The sequence below is a fragment of the Phyllostomus hastatus genome, unplaced genomic scaffold, assembly GCF_019186645.2.
Source record: "Phyllostomus hastatus isolate PE091 unplaced genomic scaffold, TTU_PhHast_1.1 phas_scaffold_46, whole genome shotgun sequence".
In the NCBI taxonomy this organism is placed as follows: Eukaryota; Metazoa; Chordata; class Mammalia; order Chiroptera; family Phyllostomidae; genus Phyllostomus; species Phyllostomus hastatus.
Genome location: NW_025334032.1, coordinates 7,104,673 through 7,123,795, shown reverse-complemented (window position 1 = coordinate 7,123,795; position 19,123 = coordinate 7,104,673). Strand labels below are relative to the sequence as shown.

Here is a 19,123-nt window from a genome sequence, read left to right as displayed (position 1 = left end):
ATATGAAAGACTTATTCAATAAGGTGATCCATTGCAATAAGTATACTACACCTTTTCAGCAGAAATGACATTCATCAAACCCTGCACATTGGACCATGATTTTGTGCTTTATGATCCATTTTTTAAATAAAAAGTACCCCCCTGTTATCAGTCTTATAATATATTCAAAAGGATACAAGGAAAATAAGACCTTTTAAACTTTTCCCAAGTTAGAAACAGAAATTTATTGTTCACAACTCTAAATCAAAAAGTTGGTCAAATACTTATGTGTTTTCTTTGTTAAATAAATATGAATAGCCTCATTTTAAAGTGAAGCAACTTTCTTTATATCTAAGCACTGCACCATCCCAAAAGAATCTAATATTCCCTGATGGGTCTGTGACTACTCCCAGGTGTTTGAAGAAATTGAAGTAATATTCTGGTTAATTGAAAGTTGTGACAGAGCCCTGATTTTAGGAATCAGTAAATGTATAAAATGTATAATATAAATACTTATAACCATACTAGCTTTAATCAGTTAGAAAAGTTCATTTATCTTTTTTAGTGTTTTAGGGTTGCTATTCTTAAAATCAATTATTCATATACAAAATAAAAAAATTGGCTCATATAGATTTTTTGATAATAGGATATGATAAATAATAGCTTATATTTGTGAAAAACAAATCTTTCAATTCAAGCAGGCAGTGTTTCATTATAGTATACTATGGAAAAACATTCTTTTGTAGCCTTGACCAGTGTGACTCAGTTGGTTGGATGTCATTACATAAAGAGAAAGTTCACCAGTTCTATTCCCAGTCAGGGCACATAACTGGGTTGCAGATTCGGTCCCTGGTTGGGGTGCATATGAGAAGCAACCAATTGATGTTTCTCTCTCACATCAACATTTCTCTTCTTTTCTCCCGCCCTGCCCCTCTTTCTAAAAGTAAATAAATAAAAACTTAAAAAAATGCTTTTTTAATATTGTCAAACCTAGTGACATATCATGTAGACACCATGATGTAGCAAAAAGATTTCAATACTGAATTTGTACAATCCAGAGTTTTAAGCATAATTCTGCAATTTATTATCTTGGTAACCTTAGATAACCTAACTTCTGTTAACCTCCAATTTCTCTTCTGTAAAAGAGAAAATAATGCCTAGATATTAGGAATGATTTTAAGATAAGTTTAAAAATATCTATATACACTTCAACACATGATAAAAAGCCATAGAAATTAATAAAGATTTAAAGAATATGAAATACACAGTTTATCAGTTATAAAATGGTCATTTATGCAATTCTTAATTCAGTGAATAGAGGTCACACATTCTGATTTAAAAACTCATGAATGATTTACAAAATATGACCACTTACTGGGTCACAAAGGAATTCTAAATGTAAACTAAACTGATATCTTAGAGAAGAATTTATTTAACCAAAATATAATGAAATTACAAACCCGGTAATAACCACAAAAATATCCATACATTTGGAAATTTTTAAACCACTTCTAAATAACAGAGAGAGTATAGAAGAAAATACAATGGAAATAAAATATAACTAGAACTGAAAAATAATTAATGTATCAAACTTGTGAGAATTAGCTGAAGGCATTTTAGAGGGAAAATTTTAGCCTTGAATGAATATTTAGTAAAGTTAGAAATGTAATGGGGTGCAGTGAAGGCCCCCCCTAAGGAGGGATTTGTAATGGGGTCCAGAACTTGGGATGTCCAGGAAATATGAAAATATAGGATATCCTCACCCCCACAAGTCTGGAGTGGGAGGTGGGACACATGGAGCAGGGCCATTAAGAGTTATTTTGCATATCAACAGCTGTCCAGTTTCATACCTGCTATGCAAAAATGGTTATTTTACATGTCTTATAAGTGCTGGCTATCTTCATAGGTATGTTAAGTAGCTGTGGCTATGCTAGGGAGCCAGGGAGATGGGAGTGACTTTGACCCATGATGTAACTGGGAGGCAGCTCCCCCTGGTTACAGCACCTGCATGAGAGCTTGGAGATGATTGGCTCCACACCACAGATCCATGCCTGCCCGGACTTACTATGGCAGCACAGAAAAGCTGGAAAAATATGGGAATGCTGGCAGGTGTAGCCAATTGTGGGAGGAGTCAGAAATGGGGTTGCAGAGGAAGATTTGCACTGGGATTTAAACCCAGTCACAGAAGCCATGCGGTGGTGGGATAGAACATGCAGGTTTTGAGGTTCCCTTTACCATGCAGCTTAGGAAGGAGGAGAGTAAGATATAGCAGCCATGCAGACCTCTTTCTTAGTGGTTCAGAAGAATGCCGGGGAGACATTGAAGGACTAGGGACAGGGACAATGCAAGACCTTGCAGGGAAGGAAAAAGATGAAAGGACTCTTGCTGGTGGGCCATGAGAAGGTGCATGTGGGTTTTGAATTTAGAACTGGAGATCCCAGCGACACAGCTGATGGTTCTGGGAACTATGGGAGGCCTGCCAACTGACATGGATGACTGAGAGGAACTGGGAGAAGTGAGCTGCAGACTTCATTTTTTTTCTGAGATATGCTACCCAAGACTGGCCTGCCAGGGCAAAAGGGGAAGGAGGGACTGTGTGTATTTGTGGGTGTTTTAAGGGACTTTGGTATTTTAAAGAAGACAAGTCAGTACTCTAAGTCTGTATAATGTTTGAATAAATAGTTCCTTTCCTTTTTATCAAACTCTGGCATTGAGAGCCATAATTCCAAGTCTCTGGTAGTGGGCTAAGAATCCACAGTGACAGAGGGACCTGGTAGCCCTGGGTCTGTAACAGAAAGGCTAATAATTCTCCAATTATTCAGTGAAACTATTTAGAATAATATCAACCATGAAAACTGGAGAAGGCAAGAAATAATAAAGATAAAAGAACGTATTAGTCAAATGAAGAAAGGTAAATAAATAATACCAGTAAAATTAAGATTTTGCTATTTAAAATGACTTTAAAAAGTGATAAATCTGCATCATATTCAATAAGAAAAAATCAGGAGCCTTCTGGAAAGATGACAGAGTTATTGGTATAGTTTTATAATCATGGACTCCCACATGAAAGTAAATAGAATACCAAGACAACAAAATCAAAAATCCATAGACAACATTTACAACAAAGCTTGGTAATGCCCAAACCCTAAATAAAAGCAGGTGCAGACAAATGAATAGCCATGATTTACATAATGTCTTAGTCTGTTAGGGTTACTATAAGAAAATATTATAGTTTAAATAAACATAAATTTCTCATTTGTATAGAGGCTGGAAAGTCCAAAATCAGGATGCTGGCAGATTCAATGCCTGGTTTCTTCACAGCTGGCTGCCTTCTCACTGTGTACTCACATGGCAGAAGGGCTTTGGTTTCTTCCTCTTCTTATGAGGACACTAACCCCATCATGGAGGCTCTATCCTCATGACCTTATCTAAATTTAATTGCCTTTGAAAGGCTCCATCTCCTAATACCATCATATTGGAGGTTGGGGCTTCAACATATGAATTTAGGGGATCACAAATAGTCATTAATACTTGATATCAGTTCCTATGGGAAAGAAGCCAAAGTTAGTACAAAACATCGAATGTTTCTGGGAACAGGAGAATACCCTATTAGTTCCACACTGAAGAAAAACACCCAGAAGTGAGATAAAAATTGAACAGGAAACAAGGAGAATGATAGAGGAAAAATCAGATCCAGATAAAATTGGTGGTGCCAGGGGATAGTGGGGAACAGAACCAAGAAATCCCAGCAATAGAGATGCCATATTTGATTATTGCAACATATTTGATTAAAGCAACAGAATAGGAAACTTAGAAGTTAGAAGAAAAATACTGAACTATTCAAGAAAATTAATTTTGCATAAAAATGAGCAACAAAAAATTATCAAAATCAAGTTCTCTCAAAAGTTATAAGAAAAAGAGAATAAGGAGAATACTGTCCCTATAGACAGTGAAAGCATGCCATAAAGGCATGCCTACAAACAGTTCACTATACTATTTTGCAATCTACTATAGCATAGTAGACATTATGAGGACACTAACCCCACTACTATAGCATAGTAGATTGCAAAATAAGTCAAAAGACATTAAAAATTATGTCAGAATAACATAAATAAGAATTAGTGAAACTCATCCATAAGGTGTTAAAACTCAAGAAAAAAATCATAAAGAAAAGCAATGCAAACTGAGCTAGAAGGAACATAAACTGATTTCATAATCAGATGATGCCTTAAGATAATAGAAAGTGAAGAAATTTTAAGAAATTAAAAAGCAGTGACTTGAAAGAAAATGACTAATGAAGACAATCAGAGAAAGTCAAACATTTACATTATATGAGTCCCAAAAGAAAACTAAAGCAATAGAACAAGTACTATACTTTTATGAAATATAAAAAGATTAGAAACTATTGTACATATTGAAAGCATGAACCATGTTTGACCTGAAAATATCAACCATGAATTACCAAAATATAGACATATTTCAGACAAATTACAGGACTTTAAACCTTTTGAATAGTATCTAGCTGAAAATAAACAAATGATTTGTGAAGTAGAAAACATTAGATTATCATCAAACTTCTCATCAGTAATGCTATATTATATGTCAGAATTGGTGTATATATATAGGATAACCGAGGGGTTGATATGTGAACCCGGTTTTCTATATCCAGAAAAACTGACTTTTAAGTTTAAAGTGACAAAAAATGTTATCAAGATGTAAATAATGTAAGATTTAAGTAATGCTATTCTCAGGAACCTCTTGAGGAAACTATTAAAAAAAAAACATGTTTTGGACAACCAAAATAAACTCCAAAAGTGACCCTAAGACATTTACATAAGAACTGGTAATAAGCATTCCAGATATAATTGTGTGTAAAACTATGAGTACCTAAAGATTAAGATGAAAAGTAAAATATGTAACAGCTATTTGCTCTGTTAATATCAGTATACTACTAGTATACAAATGATAGAGGAGAATGGGAAGAGTACAGGAAAATGCTTTTAAAATATTCGTTAAATTTTATTTTTGTTTTAGAATAGGTATCATAATTCTCAGACTACTATGTATGAAAGTGAAATAAAACTAAGGAGTAATTATGAGATAATCTATTTCTGTCACCTTCTGTGGTCTTGATAATCAAATCTTAATGAGGTGGTGAAGAGATACAGAGGATATATGCAAGAGGTTAAGTAAAAACTCTGTGTCCTGAATTTAAATCGAAAATAGGATAAACCCAGGTAAAGTCCTCAAAACAATGACTAACTCAGATGCAATAAGTATTATTGGAGTCTAGATTATGATCTTGAAACACTGTTTCTCAATAAATAAACCAGGGCTTTTTAAAGAAAAGTATTCATTTGGAATAGGAAGTATATAAGAGTTGCTTGGAACAACTTGTCATACCTGAGAACAGAGAAGCATTGGCAAAGACTACTAGAGTAGTGTCGAAAGAACCTGTGGGCCAACTTAAAAAATCTCCCAATGAGCACAGTTGGGATCATTTGACCTACCATAGGATATAACTGTAATGGATTAAAACCAATGAAATATGTTTAGATCCTTGAGTTCATAATGGCATTTTTATAGTAATAATTGGTCACCTAAAGAGGCTGATAGAAAACCAATTAATTACATAGAAACTAAGTAAACACATGAGGGAAGTACCTTATTATAAAAGTATTCCAACTAATAAATTTAAAAAAATAATTTTACAAACTGCATAAATCAATGATTTAAGCAAAGAACATTAGTACTGCTAACATCGCAAAAAGTCAGACGACCAGACATTATGTTTCTGCTGATGAAACACTATGACACCACCTATGACCTTGCCAAAGGGATCAGACCTGAGTCTGATGAAACTCTGGATCCATCTGACAACTTAAAGGAAATATAGAGGACAAAGTAACATGTGAAATATACCATGAATGTACACCTAGAAAAATCCAGATTCCCAGAAACTATAGGTCAAATAGTTTAGAATCTTCCATTGTAAAGAAAAAAAATGGAAAATCAGAGTTTAAAATTTAAAAGACATTATGAAATCAAACAAACAAACAAAAAACACAACTAGATCTATTTATTGCTGTGTCCTTCAGTTCCAAATTACTTAGTCACTAACTGTATGCAAACTGATCTGAACTTCCAGACTCATATTTCATATTAAAGTGCACAATTCTAGAATTATCTTTTAAATTAAAAATTTTAAGGCAAAAAATTATCTCTGCACGTTTGAGTATTTAAATTTAATTTACTTTTGATAATTAATTTAGTCAAAGAATGGTTATCTTGTGGAATTGAATGTACTAGGTTTACAGAGTAAAACCACCAAAAAGAGAAGCTTTATCAACTAATCTTTTTTCAATGCAAACTCTATGTAAACATGTCAGCCATATCCTTCCTTTTAAATCCTACATCTCTGATATGTTTATAAACAGAATGGACAACTACTGACACCTTTCATAGCTGTAAATTTACAATTTCAGATCTAAAATGACTATCACAAAATAGATTTCTGTATTCCTTAAGTGTTTTAATCATTATTTCAAGTGCCTGTCAGTATCTTTTGAAACCAGGAGAGGGCACTGTAGAGCAGTGTAGCTCTAAGTATTTGTGACGAAGAGTTAGAAAATGTCCTTTGCTAAAAGAAATGTGCAAAGCTATTCTACAGAATAAGAAATAGTGAAAGAATAATTAGATAGTCATTATAAGCTTTCTTTAATATTAAAAAGAATAGCTAAAATATTTATCTAAATACATATCTAGGCTATCAATTGCATTAGAAATATATAGATGATAATAGATGGATCTAGATAGATGGATAAAGAAATATAGATGTAGACATTGATAGGTCATTTATTTTTCTTTCAAGAATATCCCAAAGCTTAATCTGAAGTTCTACTGTTACACTATTTATTCTTTCACTACCTCTGCTGTTAGTTATAAAACCAGTTCTCAAGTACTCCCTAATACAGATTAATAATGTATTTTGTTTTAATCAGTTCAAGTTTAGGACAAAGGATATTTGGTAGCCCTTTAGCAATCTTAAGTAGTAGTATTCCAGAAATAATTTTGGAAACAATGTAATAAACATTATCTCCCGTTTCTATAAAGGTTTTTCCAATCATAAAGAACAATATTTTAACTGTTAGGTGCTCAACTGCAGGGCAGTACATAGGTGATTGAATTCAGACCATCAACTTACACTAAGGGAAAGATAGTGAAGACATGCCATCCTTTGAAGATCAAATAAGATTAGTGAGCCTCTCAGTCTTTTCCTAAAACTTGCTGTTTCAGGGTCCCTGTAGCCTGGGCCTTTCTCAGGACTGTGTGTGCTTAGGTATCAAAAGAGCAGAAGTGCCACTATGATGGGACAGTTCAGCTGAGTCTTCTGTTTCCAAAATGACTCTACAGTATTCTTTAGGAGATGTGCTTTCTATGTGAGGAAGTCAAATCAATGCCAGAAGTCACATCTTCAGGGGAAGAGAAAAGATTTAAGAAAGTTTCATAATACATCTTGGTAGACAGTCTTTTGTGTGCTACTTTGAAAGTATAATTTCTAGAAAAAAGGACATCTAATTTTGTCTCCTTGTCTATACATTAATTTATTCTCTTGAGTGTTCTAGTTAACAATGAAACCAAATAGGTTTTTCATTATTGAAAAAAATGAGTGTGCCACCTTTGCTCATGTGAGGGAAATTGCCAATGTGTTCAACAATCCTTCTCTTTATTAGAGATCTGCTGTGAAATATGAGGATTATATTGCCAGTTATGATGTTATCTAGGTTCAGTTGTAGCTGAAAAGACCAAGTTATGACTCCAAGTTCTCCAGCTATGGCCATATGGACATGTTGGTAGGCATTACAGTATTTGTTCAAAGGTTTGTTTGCATATTGGAGCTCTGTGACGTTGCACCTCAAGTTACCTAACTCTGGTTTGTAAGAAACTGGATGTTCTATTTTTACTGAATCCAGAATTGTTCTGTCTTCTGTTTTTGTTTTCCTTCCCTCAACTTTGTTAAAACACAGTATGCCTTATAGTGTTTCTTCTGCTTGTCTTGCTTAAGGACCTGCCTAGCTCAACACTTATAGTTTGTACCAAATTAATTTGCCCTGTGCATGCATTTCCATCTTCAGTCCTTCACCCACTGCTTCCTTGGCCTATAGAAATCTTAACTGTCCTTCAAGGCCCACTGCAACTTCACTTCTTCAATAAAGTTCAGTATTTCAGACGTACCTATTTCTTCCTCACCCAAAGTCCTACAATCCCTCTCATCTTTTCTACTGTACATATTGCCTAGCACTTTACTATCTACTATGTTGACTGTGTCTAGCCTTTCCTTTGTATCTAGGCTTTTCAAGTCTAAGCAAGATCTCTGGTTTCTAGTTACTCCGTATCTCCATAGGGACTAATCTCATAGTAAGTGCTCAAGAAATCTAATCTAATCTACTAATCAAAATGAACAGGTTGGTTTGAATACTAGAGTTACACACTCTAGTTGCTTGTTATAATGAATCTTCTCAGGACAGTGTGCTTCCCTGTTCTTTCTCTGCCTTTCTCCTGCGCACTTTGGCTTCCTATACACCTGTTACCATCTGACTTCTGCAGCTGTCAGGCAGACCAGCAATGAGTTTGGGGAATGCATCTGATTTTTAGTCAGCCTCCAGGACTTTTCTTTCTTATTCATAATTTTTTCATTGCCAACTAGCAAGAAACCTTGAAGACTATTCTTATTTCTCTCCATCCTGATCATTTAGATTAGTTTGTGTCACAGGGCAAAAACCTGAAACAGATGCAATGTGGATTAAAGAAATTTTACTGACCAATGACAATAAGGAGTCCTATACTCATTTTAATGTTAAATTCTTTAGAAACTGAATAGCCCATCAACATTTAAGGTGATATTACTTGTGAGCCATTACCAGTGCATTGCCCCCATAGCTATGACAAGTTTGTCCACAGTTCTGCCTATATAAAAGTAAAAATAAAATGTAAAATTAAATGATAGAATCAATCATATGATGATGTTTTTGCAAAAATAAATCATGTTCAATGTTTTAATAGTGTTATCTATTAAATGTATGTAATGATTTGTGAGTATATCATCCCTTTGTATTACAAGACTAAAGTCATATTAATAACTTTACAGCTCCGCAAGTCTGTTTTCAGCATCAGGGCAAGGAATCTTCTAGAAAAGGAGACTGCAGTCACTAAAATCTTAAGGTAACAACATTAAATGGTGATACACATTTGAACACAGTGGCATCATATTAAGCAAAAAAGAGTTTTTTTAATAAACTGATTTTCTGAGTACCAATATATTATACTTTCTGTTAGAAAGTAGGTTTGGTTAACTATGTACTTACAAATTATGTCAAATACATTATTAATTTCTTTCCTGAAACAGTAATATTTCATTAGCTCAGTTGGCCATTTATTTTATTTTCATAAATTATAATTATAAACTTTTACAAAAATGAAAAACTTATTTTTATTTGTACAAGTTTTATGTCTTTTGTGGTAGCTAAAGGACCAATCACAATCTAAGTAAAAAAAATGGTAAAAGGGTAAGCTTTTAAAAAGTAATTGCGATTCATAAATTAAGAATAAATTTAATTAAAATCTATAAGAATCAAAAGCATATCCACTTTAGAATGGTTATAAAAACATTTTATTGCTGAGTTCTAAAATTCTGCCTTGAAATGAAATATTAGAAAGTAAAATTAAGCCAGCTACTTGAGTATTTTACAAGACTGTTATAATATAAAATAATATGATCATTATAAAAATGTGTAAGCTTTTTCATTGGTGTGTATATTACATAGACATGTGTAAATGATATGTTAAATATTGGGAACATAATTTATTGGTGTGAATATTACATAGACATGTGTAAACAACACATTAAATATTGGGAGGTAGAATCACGAACAATATAAACAGATAAATTTATAGCAGGAAGCCCTCTTCAAACTTGTATGAAGGGAAAGGAACTCGTCTACTCTATCTTCATTTTGGGAACCATCATTAAAGCATTTTCTCCAAAATGCATATCACTATAACTTGGATAACTAATAAAGAAATAAGGCTCATATATGATATGAGAAACTATGTAAATTTTAAACAGTACCTTAAATATATATGCCAAAAACAATCCTAACTAATCAAGACAATATCCTATGTATTCATTGTTTATATTAGCTTATAATTCATGGATAGAGTTGAGTATGTGTTGGAGTGTCTTTTATAAAATGAGAATAAATATTTCTGGGGCTTCTATATTATCATCGCAGAATTTGATGAGATAAACCTAAAAAGTCTCATTGAAATAAAGAAAGGAAGGCTTCTAAACAAATTTATAACAACATGTGTCCCAAATTCCATTTCCTTCCAACTGGCTCAATTCTAGCATTATGATCAATACTACATGAGTACAGCCTTGAACACTACACCGTACTACAGGGTTTTTTTAATCAAACTGTAACTAGATAAGTTCAGGCAAGGCCAACCGCTAAGGCAGGAACATCAAACTCATTTTCATCAGGGGCCACATCAGCTTCACAGTTGCCTTCAAAGGGACGAATGTAATTTTAGGACTGTATAAATATAACTTACTCCTTACAGTAAAGCCAGAGCTTGGTGCTGCTGCTGAGTAGAAACAAGGTGCCCAGCAGGATAAAACAAGGTGGAGGGCCAGATTTGGCCCACAGGCCTTCTGTTTGTCACCTGTGCGGTAGGGTCTTAAAGACTCTCCCCAGCCTACACAAAACAGATCATGTGCTGGACCAGCCCTGCAAGTGTCAATGTATTCATAGAGAAGAGAATTCTGCCTCAACCAGAAATGGCCCACAAGGCGCTTGTAATATTGTGAGCCTGTATTCAGAGTCTACCTGCCAAATAGGAACCGAAATGACCTTATTCACTTGTCCAGAATAACTATCTTTCAACTAATGTGAATTTGTCTTAGGGGTTCCCAGAGACCTTCAGAGCCTAGGCAGATGGAAATACTTAGAAGAAAGCAATTTCCAGAGCCTCATTTTCCTATGAACTCTTTCTTAAATTTGATCTTCCACTTTTTCTTTTCTACCACCTTTTCTTTGTTCACCTCTCTCCCAGTTTACAAAAGAAACATGAAATTCTCACTCATCAATTCAAGAGAAAGGTGAAACTTGGTGTGGTATATTTCTCGGGAATGTAAAATCCTCTGGGTTGCCAAACAAAGGGACTCTTCCCACATGACTTTCTGCAGAAGGAAGATCCCATTGAAAAGCACCTTCTTGTCTATTCAGGTGACAAATTTCTGGAAAACCTTCCAGGAATTTATCTACCTTAGAGTTAAGCCTTAGAAATAACATAGTTGTTACAAGGGCATGTGTTAATGCGTTATTTGAATTGAAAAATAAAGTCGGACTTTTTCTGAGAGATTTAGCTGATTGATTTGGCAATGAAAACTGACTTCATAGGTCCTCAATGACACAAAATTGAAAGGATTGGATGGATGAGATTCTCCAATAAAAAGAAAATTTAGTTGTTGATTTGTAAATGTACATAAATAGTTTTAAAAAGAGAAAATGTATGAGGTACCTGAGTAAAATTTGTAAAACTATCAGGGAATGGGGACATCCTCAGAATTGCTTAATACTGTGCAGTCTGAGGAATGCCCAAAGGCAATAGCATTTTACTACAGCCCAGCACAGTACAAAATGAGAGTGTGCTCCTTGAGGCTGCTTAAGCTGTGTCACCTACTGAATCTCAAAACATAAGAGACTACAATTAGAAATAAAAATTAAGAGTGTTTTAAGAATACAAATTTGATCTCTGGAATAGCCATTTAGTTATTTTCTTCGGCAAAAAAAAAATGTTTTCCTCATCTCTTCTACACTAGTCTATGCAAGATTAAGGCCACAGTTTGATGCCATGTATGGTGACCCCTCCTACTTTGTTCTTCTTTCTCAAAATTGCTGAGTCTATTCAGGGTCATCTATGGTTCTATATAAATTTTGGAAATATTTGCTCCATATCTGTGAAATATGTCATTGGTATTTTAATAAAGATTGCATTGAATCTATAAATTGCTTTGGGTAGTATGGACATTTTGATGATGTGAATTCTTCCAATCCATGAACAAGGTATATGCTTCCATTTATTTGTGTCTTCCTTAATTTCTTTCTTCAGTGTTGTGTTTTCTGAGTACAGGTCTTTTATCTCCTTGGTTAGGTTTATTCCTAGGTACTTTATTTTTCTTATTGCTATGACAAATGAGATTTTTATGCTGAGTTCTGTTTTGGATATTTCATTGTTAGTGTACAAAAATACCTTCAATTTCTGAAAATTGACTTTACATCTCACTGTTTGCCAAATTCACTTATTAGGTGTTCACTTACCAGTTTTTGGTGGAATCTTCAGAGACTTCTATGTACACTATCATATCACCTGCAAACAATGACAGTTTTACTTCTTCCTTTCTGATTTGGATGCCTTTTATTTCTTCTTCTCGTCTGATTTCTGTGGCTAGGACTTCCAATACTATGCTGAATAGAAGTGGTAAAAGTGGACATCTTTGTCCTGTTCCTGATATTAGTGAGAAAGCTTTTAGTTTTTGTCTTTTGAATATGATGTGAGCTGTAGGCCTTTCATACATGGCCTTCATTATACTGCAATATGCTCCTTCTACTCCCACTTTGCTGAGTGTTTTTATCATAAATGGGTGCTATACCTTACCAAATGCTTTTTCTGTATCTATTGATATGATCATATGAGTTTTGTCTTTGCTTTTGTTTACATGATGTATTATGTTTATTGATTTGTGAATATTGTACCATCCAGGCATCCCTGGGATGAAAACCACTTGATCATGGTGTATGATGTTTTAGATGTATTGCTGGATACGGTTTACCAGTATTTTGTTGAGGATTTTAGCATCTATGTTCATCAGCGATAATGGCCATAGTTTTCTTTATTTGTGTGTCTTTGTCTTGTTGAGGGATTAGGATTAAGCTGGCCAAATAAAAAGAGTTTGGGAATCTTCCCACCTTTTGGATTTTTTGGAATAGTCTGAGAAGTATAGTGGTTAGCTCTTCCTTAAATGCTTTGTAAAGCTCTCCTATTAATCTCTATGGTCAAATAATATTTGGCAAAGGGGCATAAGCATAAAATGGAGTAAAAATTGCCTTTTCAACAAATGTTGTTGGGACATCTGGACAGCTACATGCAAAAAAATGAGACTCGACCACCAACTTACACCATACACAAAAATAAATTCAAAGTAGATAAAAGACTTAAATATAAGTTGTGACACTATAAAATTCCTAGAAGAGAACATAAGCAGGAAAATATCAGACATCCCATGTAGCAATATTTTCACCAATATATCCCCTAGAGCAAGAGACATAAAGGAAAGAATAAACAAATGGGACTTCATCAAATAAAAAGCTTCTGCACAGCTAAAGAAAACATTAGCAAAATGAAAAGGAAACCAACTGTACAGGTAAATGTATTTGTCAATGATATTTCAGACAAAGGTTTGATCTCCAAAAGATATATGGAACTAACATGATGCACTCCAGGAAGACAAACAACCCACTTGAAAAATAGGCAAAGGACCTGAACAGACACTTCTCCAAAGAGGACATACAGAGGGCCCAGAGACATATGAAAAGATGCTTGGCATCACTAGTCATCAGAGAAATGAAAATTAAAACCACAATGAGATACCACTTCACAGCAGCCAGAATGGCCATCATAAACAAATCAACAAACAAGTGTTGCAGACGATGTGGAGAAAAGGAAACCCTAGTGTACTGTTGGTGGGAATGCAGGCTGGTGCAGTCACTGTGGAAAACAGTATGGAATTTCCTCAGAAAACTAAAAATGGAGCTGCCTTTTGACCTGGCAATTCCACTGCTGGGATTATACCCTAAGAACCCTGAAACACCAATCCAAAAGAACCTATGGACTCCAATGTTCATAGCAGCACAATTTACAAGAACCAAGTCCTTGAAGCAGCCTAGTTGCACATCAGTAAAAAAAAGTATGGTACATTTACACGATGAAATACTATGCAGCAGAAATAAAGAAGGAATTCCTATGCTTCACGACATCACGGATGGAACTGAAGAGCATTATGCTAAGTGAAGTAAGCCAGGTGGTCAAAGACAAATACTATATGATCTCACCTATAATTGGAACCTAATCAACAAACAGGCAAGCAAGCAAAATATAACCAGAGACATTGAAATTAAGAAGAAATTGACAGTTACCAGAGGGGATGGGGGAGGGAAATAATGGGGGACAGAAGGGAAGGGTTGTCAAAGAACATTTATAAGGGACCCATGGGCAAAGCCAAAGGGTGGTATGATGGAGGGTGGGAGGTGTGGGTGGTTGAGGGGTGGGAGTGGTTGTTGAAAAATGGAGACAACAGTATTTAAACATTAATAAAAAATTATTAAAAAAGAATTAAGGCCAAGTGCAAGATGTCAAATGCATAGTTTCTTTGGGTGCACTTATCTTTTTACACTAATAATGATAATAGCAATAATAATAAAAATAATAATTCTGAATTATAATGTAACCCATAAATTAGAATGTTAAGAAGAATAAATTGAGTCCATGTATATAGGTTGTTCATGGGCATTTTTATGCTGTTTTTTTAAAGAAACAACTAAAAAGGTAAAGAAAAAAGATAAGATAAACTAAGAAGAAAGAAAAGAAAAAGCATTTACAGGACAAATGATTCAAATAGCTCTACACAAAATGGAGAAGGAAAAGGTTTCCAGCACTCTGTGTCTTCTCACTCCTGTTGGAGACTCTGCTCTGCTGTGCTCTGGGAATTTAAAGATAAGAAGGGGTGCTGTCAAAATGGCCCACATCTCCAGTTCTAATACAGGATTCTGGACTTGGTCTTAGAAGGTCTGGACTAGTGCTTGGCTCTGCTTCTCTATAACCTTGAGAAGCTCACTTATCTGATCCTCAGTTTTCTCATCTGCCTTTGCCATGTAGATTGCCCAAAAATGTCATGTGAACAATCTTAGTAGTTCTTTTATTTTTAAGACTTTATTTATTTATTTTCAGAGCGAGAGAAAGAGAGGGGGAGAAACATCAATATGTGGTTGCCTCTCGTGCACTCCCTACTGGGGACCTGGCCCACAACCCAGGCATGTGCCCTGACTGGGAGTTGAACCAGTGACCCTTTGGTTATCAGGCTGGCACTCAATCTACTGAGCCACACAAATGAGGGCCAATCTTAGTAGTTCTTATAGTGAAGAAGATCGACACTTCAACAGTCTTAATGATGTCTCAGAAGGGATCATTGGGATGCATATTTTTAAGGTTTTGAGTTTGAGTTTAAGTGCCTCTACACAGGGAGCTATGACTGAGATTGGGCAGAAAATTCTTGATATAAGAGTTTAGATCATTTCACAACATATACAAATATCAAATCATTACATTGTTCACCTGAAACTAATGTAATGCTATGTATCAATTACATTTCGGCTAAGAAAAAAATGTAGGAATCTCCACAATGCACAACAGGTAACAAGTATCTGTTAGGGACAGGTAACCATTACTTATGGCTCTGGGGAGGGCAGCACTGTGGGTGGGGGATGAAGAAGTGGTAACATACCTTTACCTGTTTTCTACGTTCGATATTTTTCCTAACCATTCTGTCCCCACATTTCAGTTATAAGTTATCAGGTGGACTTTACACTTCTGTTTTTCACTTTTCTTCTTGATTTGGGGTGATTTTTGAAATGAGGGAAAATAAATTGTGACCTTATGCTTCCATCTTCACTCTGGAAATCTACTTTATGCCTTTAACATTTTTAACCATATACATGTATTCCCTTTAAAAATTAAATACAGAGCCCTGGCTGGCGTAGCTCAGTGGATTGAATGTGGGCTACGAACCAAAACATTGCAAGTTCAATTCCCAGTCAGGGCACATGCCTGGGTTGCAGGCCACAGCCCCAGCAACCACACATTGATGTTTCTCTCTCTCTCTCTCTTTCTCCCTCCCTTCTCTCTCTAAAAATAAAAATAAATAAAATCTTTTTAAAAAACTTATCTTAAAAAAAGGTTTAAAAAAATTAAATACAACTAAGTTTTAGAAACAGCATATTTTTAAAAAAAATAGAATTGATGGCCCTAGCTTGGCAGGTTCTTGGTCTGAGTCTTGATAAACATAATTATTTATAGGTGACTGGTTGACCAGTTGAATAACTTGAGCAAGAGACTGGTTGATTAGTTTATAGTTTAAATAAATGGATTTTTGCGAAATTCCTACAGCTAACAATGAATTTAGTTATTGGTTAATGGCCTTAAATTCCTGGACAGTCATTTTCTGAAATGAAAGTAAAGTTATATTAATGTAGAGGACTTAGTCCTTTGTACTGATAATTTAGCTACAGGGTTGCTAGTGGTCTCAGTTCTCAAGAGACCCACATTTCCAAATATCCATCTATCATTTGAAGCAGGGTCCACATGATTCCAGTATGTGGAATTTTATGAAAAGGGAAATACAAACCCACAAAGGAAATACATTTTCAGAGAAAAAGAGCCTCAGAGCTTTAGGTATTTGAGTTGTGGATGAAGTCCCCCTTTTCTACCCAAAATCATCTTTAATTTGTCTTCTTCTACTTATTTGTTAAATTAATAAGTAACAAGGCATCATGCCTTGAGAAAAATAAATGTATTTCTGGTTATATTTTAGAACTCTGATGAGAAACAAAGGTAGGCCATTTTTATAGAACTTGAGAATTCTATTGCATGCTTAAATGCAAATCATTCACTTGGCATAAATTGGCATCTATATCTTTTTTCAAGACTTATCTGGGGAGTATTGTGAGAGACAGAATGTCCCACCACTTAAATTATAAAATTCAAGGCTGCTATTAAATTCACTGTTGTTATGATTTCACTTATATGTGGAATCTAATGAACAAAATAAACTAACAGACAAAAGGGAAAGAACTCATAGGTACAGAGAACAGACTGACAACTGTCAGAGGAAAGGAGTTTGGGGAGCAGGGTCAAAAAGGTGAAAAGATTAAGCAAAGAAAAAACCTTCATAGACACAGACAACAGTATGGTTATTATCAGTGGGAAGGAGGTGGGAGCAGGTAGAAGGTAAAGGGGGGATAAATAGTGATGGAAGGAGGCTTGACTTGGGATGGTGAATGCACAGTACAATATACAGATGATCTATCATAAAATTGTATGCTTGAAACCTATGTAATTTTATTAACCAATGTCATCCCAATAAATTCTTAATTCATCCCAATAATATTTTTAATTCACTGTTGTTTTGACTTTGACTATACTGTTCAGCTGTAGTAAAGAAAGCTTCCCTCAGAAGACAGTGACCCTTCAGTACATCAGATGAAATCAAAACAAATAGCAGTATGCTTTAAAACACATTACTACTGCCATTCAGCTTTCTCTAACTCAAAGCCTTGAAAATTAAATAAAAATGCATTATCATTCCTGCTAACCTGGATGTATAAAAAATGTCAAAATATAATAATTAAATATTTTGCATTATTTTCAAAAGTTCCATTATTTTGTATTTTGCCGCCATTAATTAGGACAATATCTACATAACCATTTTCAATGCTCATTCTGATCTGATATTTGTATTCTGATATTTGGATCTATGACAAAATTTTCCTGGCTACACACTTCTATTAATAATTTTTAAAGTTTAAAGAATAGCCTTTAGTTGAATGCCACTTACTACAAAAAAACTATAGTTAGTAGCACATGTAAGGTTTGTTTTTCTCTTATCATTTTAAGAGAATCATTTTTATTGACTACAAATATAATTTATATATTATGTAAATGTAAATAAAACCACTACACATTTATTCAGCTATAGGTATTTAAATAACTTGAGCTGAATTTTCTTCCTGAAAGAAAGCACCTCTAAGGCATTCATTCAAGCACATTCCTGGCCCTGACAGGTGTGGCTCAGTTGGTTGGGTGTTGTCCTACAAAGCAAAAGGTCACCAGTTCTATTACCGAGCAGGGCACATGCCTGGGTTTCAGGTTCAATCCCCAGTTGAGGTGCATGAGAGGCAACCAATCGATGTTTCTCTCCCTTTCTTTCTCCCTCCCTTCCCCTCTCTCTGAAAATAAATAAATAAAATCTTTAAAACATATTTCTGTAGCATTTTCTAAATGCCAGACATTTTTCTAGATACTAGACACATAAGTTATTTCCTCATGGAGTTCACCATGTTCGCTCTTAGAAAAAACTTATGACACTAGTTAGGTGTAGGAGCCTTTAAACATATCTCTATTTTTCTGAATATAATTGTGACAAGAAAATGCATACATAGCATAGTCATGATTCCCTTATTAAGTGATTTCAGCAATTAAAATCACTTATCTAAAGTATAGCATAAAATAAAGTAAACAATAATCCCAATGTTTTTGTTTCATACTTCAAAATCTATTTCATTATGCCATGAAAATGCCATTTAAACTAAGATAAGGGAAAAGGAAAAAAAGAGATGGGAATAGAATGAGTAATTATGTAACATCCACTGAGATGCACCTTAGGGTGCTAAGCTCTTACAGATATTATCTCATGTAATCTGCACAGCACACCTATACAGAAAAATGCTATTATGACACCCATGTTATAGCTGACAAAATTGAATCTTAGAGAAGATCATTTTTCCCAGTATCACATACCATGGAAAGAATTTTGGGTAACACATCAATCAGCAATATCAACTATAACATGATTTTTCAGGTTGGCAGCCATATTTATGTGTCCCCAAGAACTTATGCAACTAAGTTCTTCTATTTATTGTAAGGTGACCATATGCTGAACACTGTGAGCTCTTTCACCTACTCACTCCATTAGGTCCTCTTGGCAATCCAGAAGATGAGGATTATTAGCTGTTTTGAGATGAAGAAATTAAGGCTTGGGAAGAGTAGATGACGTACCTGAGGTCACCCTTTCTAGTGAGTCAGGGAGTCAGAGAACCCGGAATCAAACCTTGGTCTGTGTGACTCTGAAATCCATGTATTAACTACCACTCTAAGCTTTTATTTTATAGAGGATTCCCCCTTCTCGTGCTCTGCATTGACAAATTCTAAATCCCTTAATTTTCCTATATTCATAGTGTGGCTGCTTCTC

At 34.6% G+C, this 19,123-nt stretch overlaps 1 protein-coding gene across 3 annotated transcripts in view; it reads left to right on the top strand.

The window, feature by feature from the left end:
* NALCN (sodium leak channel, non-selective) overlaps positions 1 to 19,123 on the top strand; it is a 364,598-nt gene that overhangs the window by 268,096 nt on the left and 77,379 nt on the right. For all 3 annotated transcript variants that reach the window (XR_006783694.1, XM_045821795.1, XM_045821794.1), the window contains one exon: positions 9,128 to 9,201. Coding sequence is in view for 2 of the 3 variants with exons in the window: in XM_045821795.1 (XP_045677751.1) it covers positions 9,128 to 9,201 (74 nt within the window). In the remaining variant the exon portion in view is untranslated. The remainder of the gene's footprint in view (positions 1 to 9,127; positions 9,202 to 19,123) is intronic.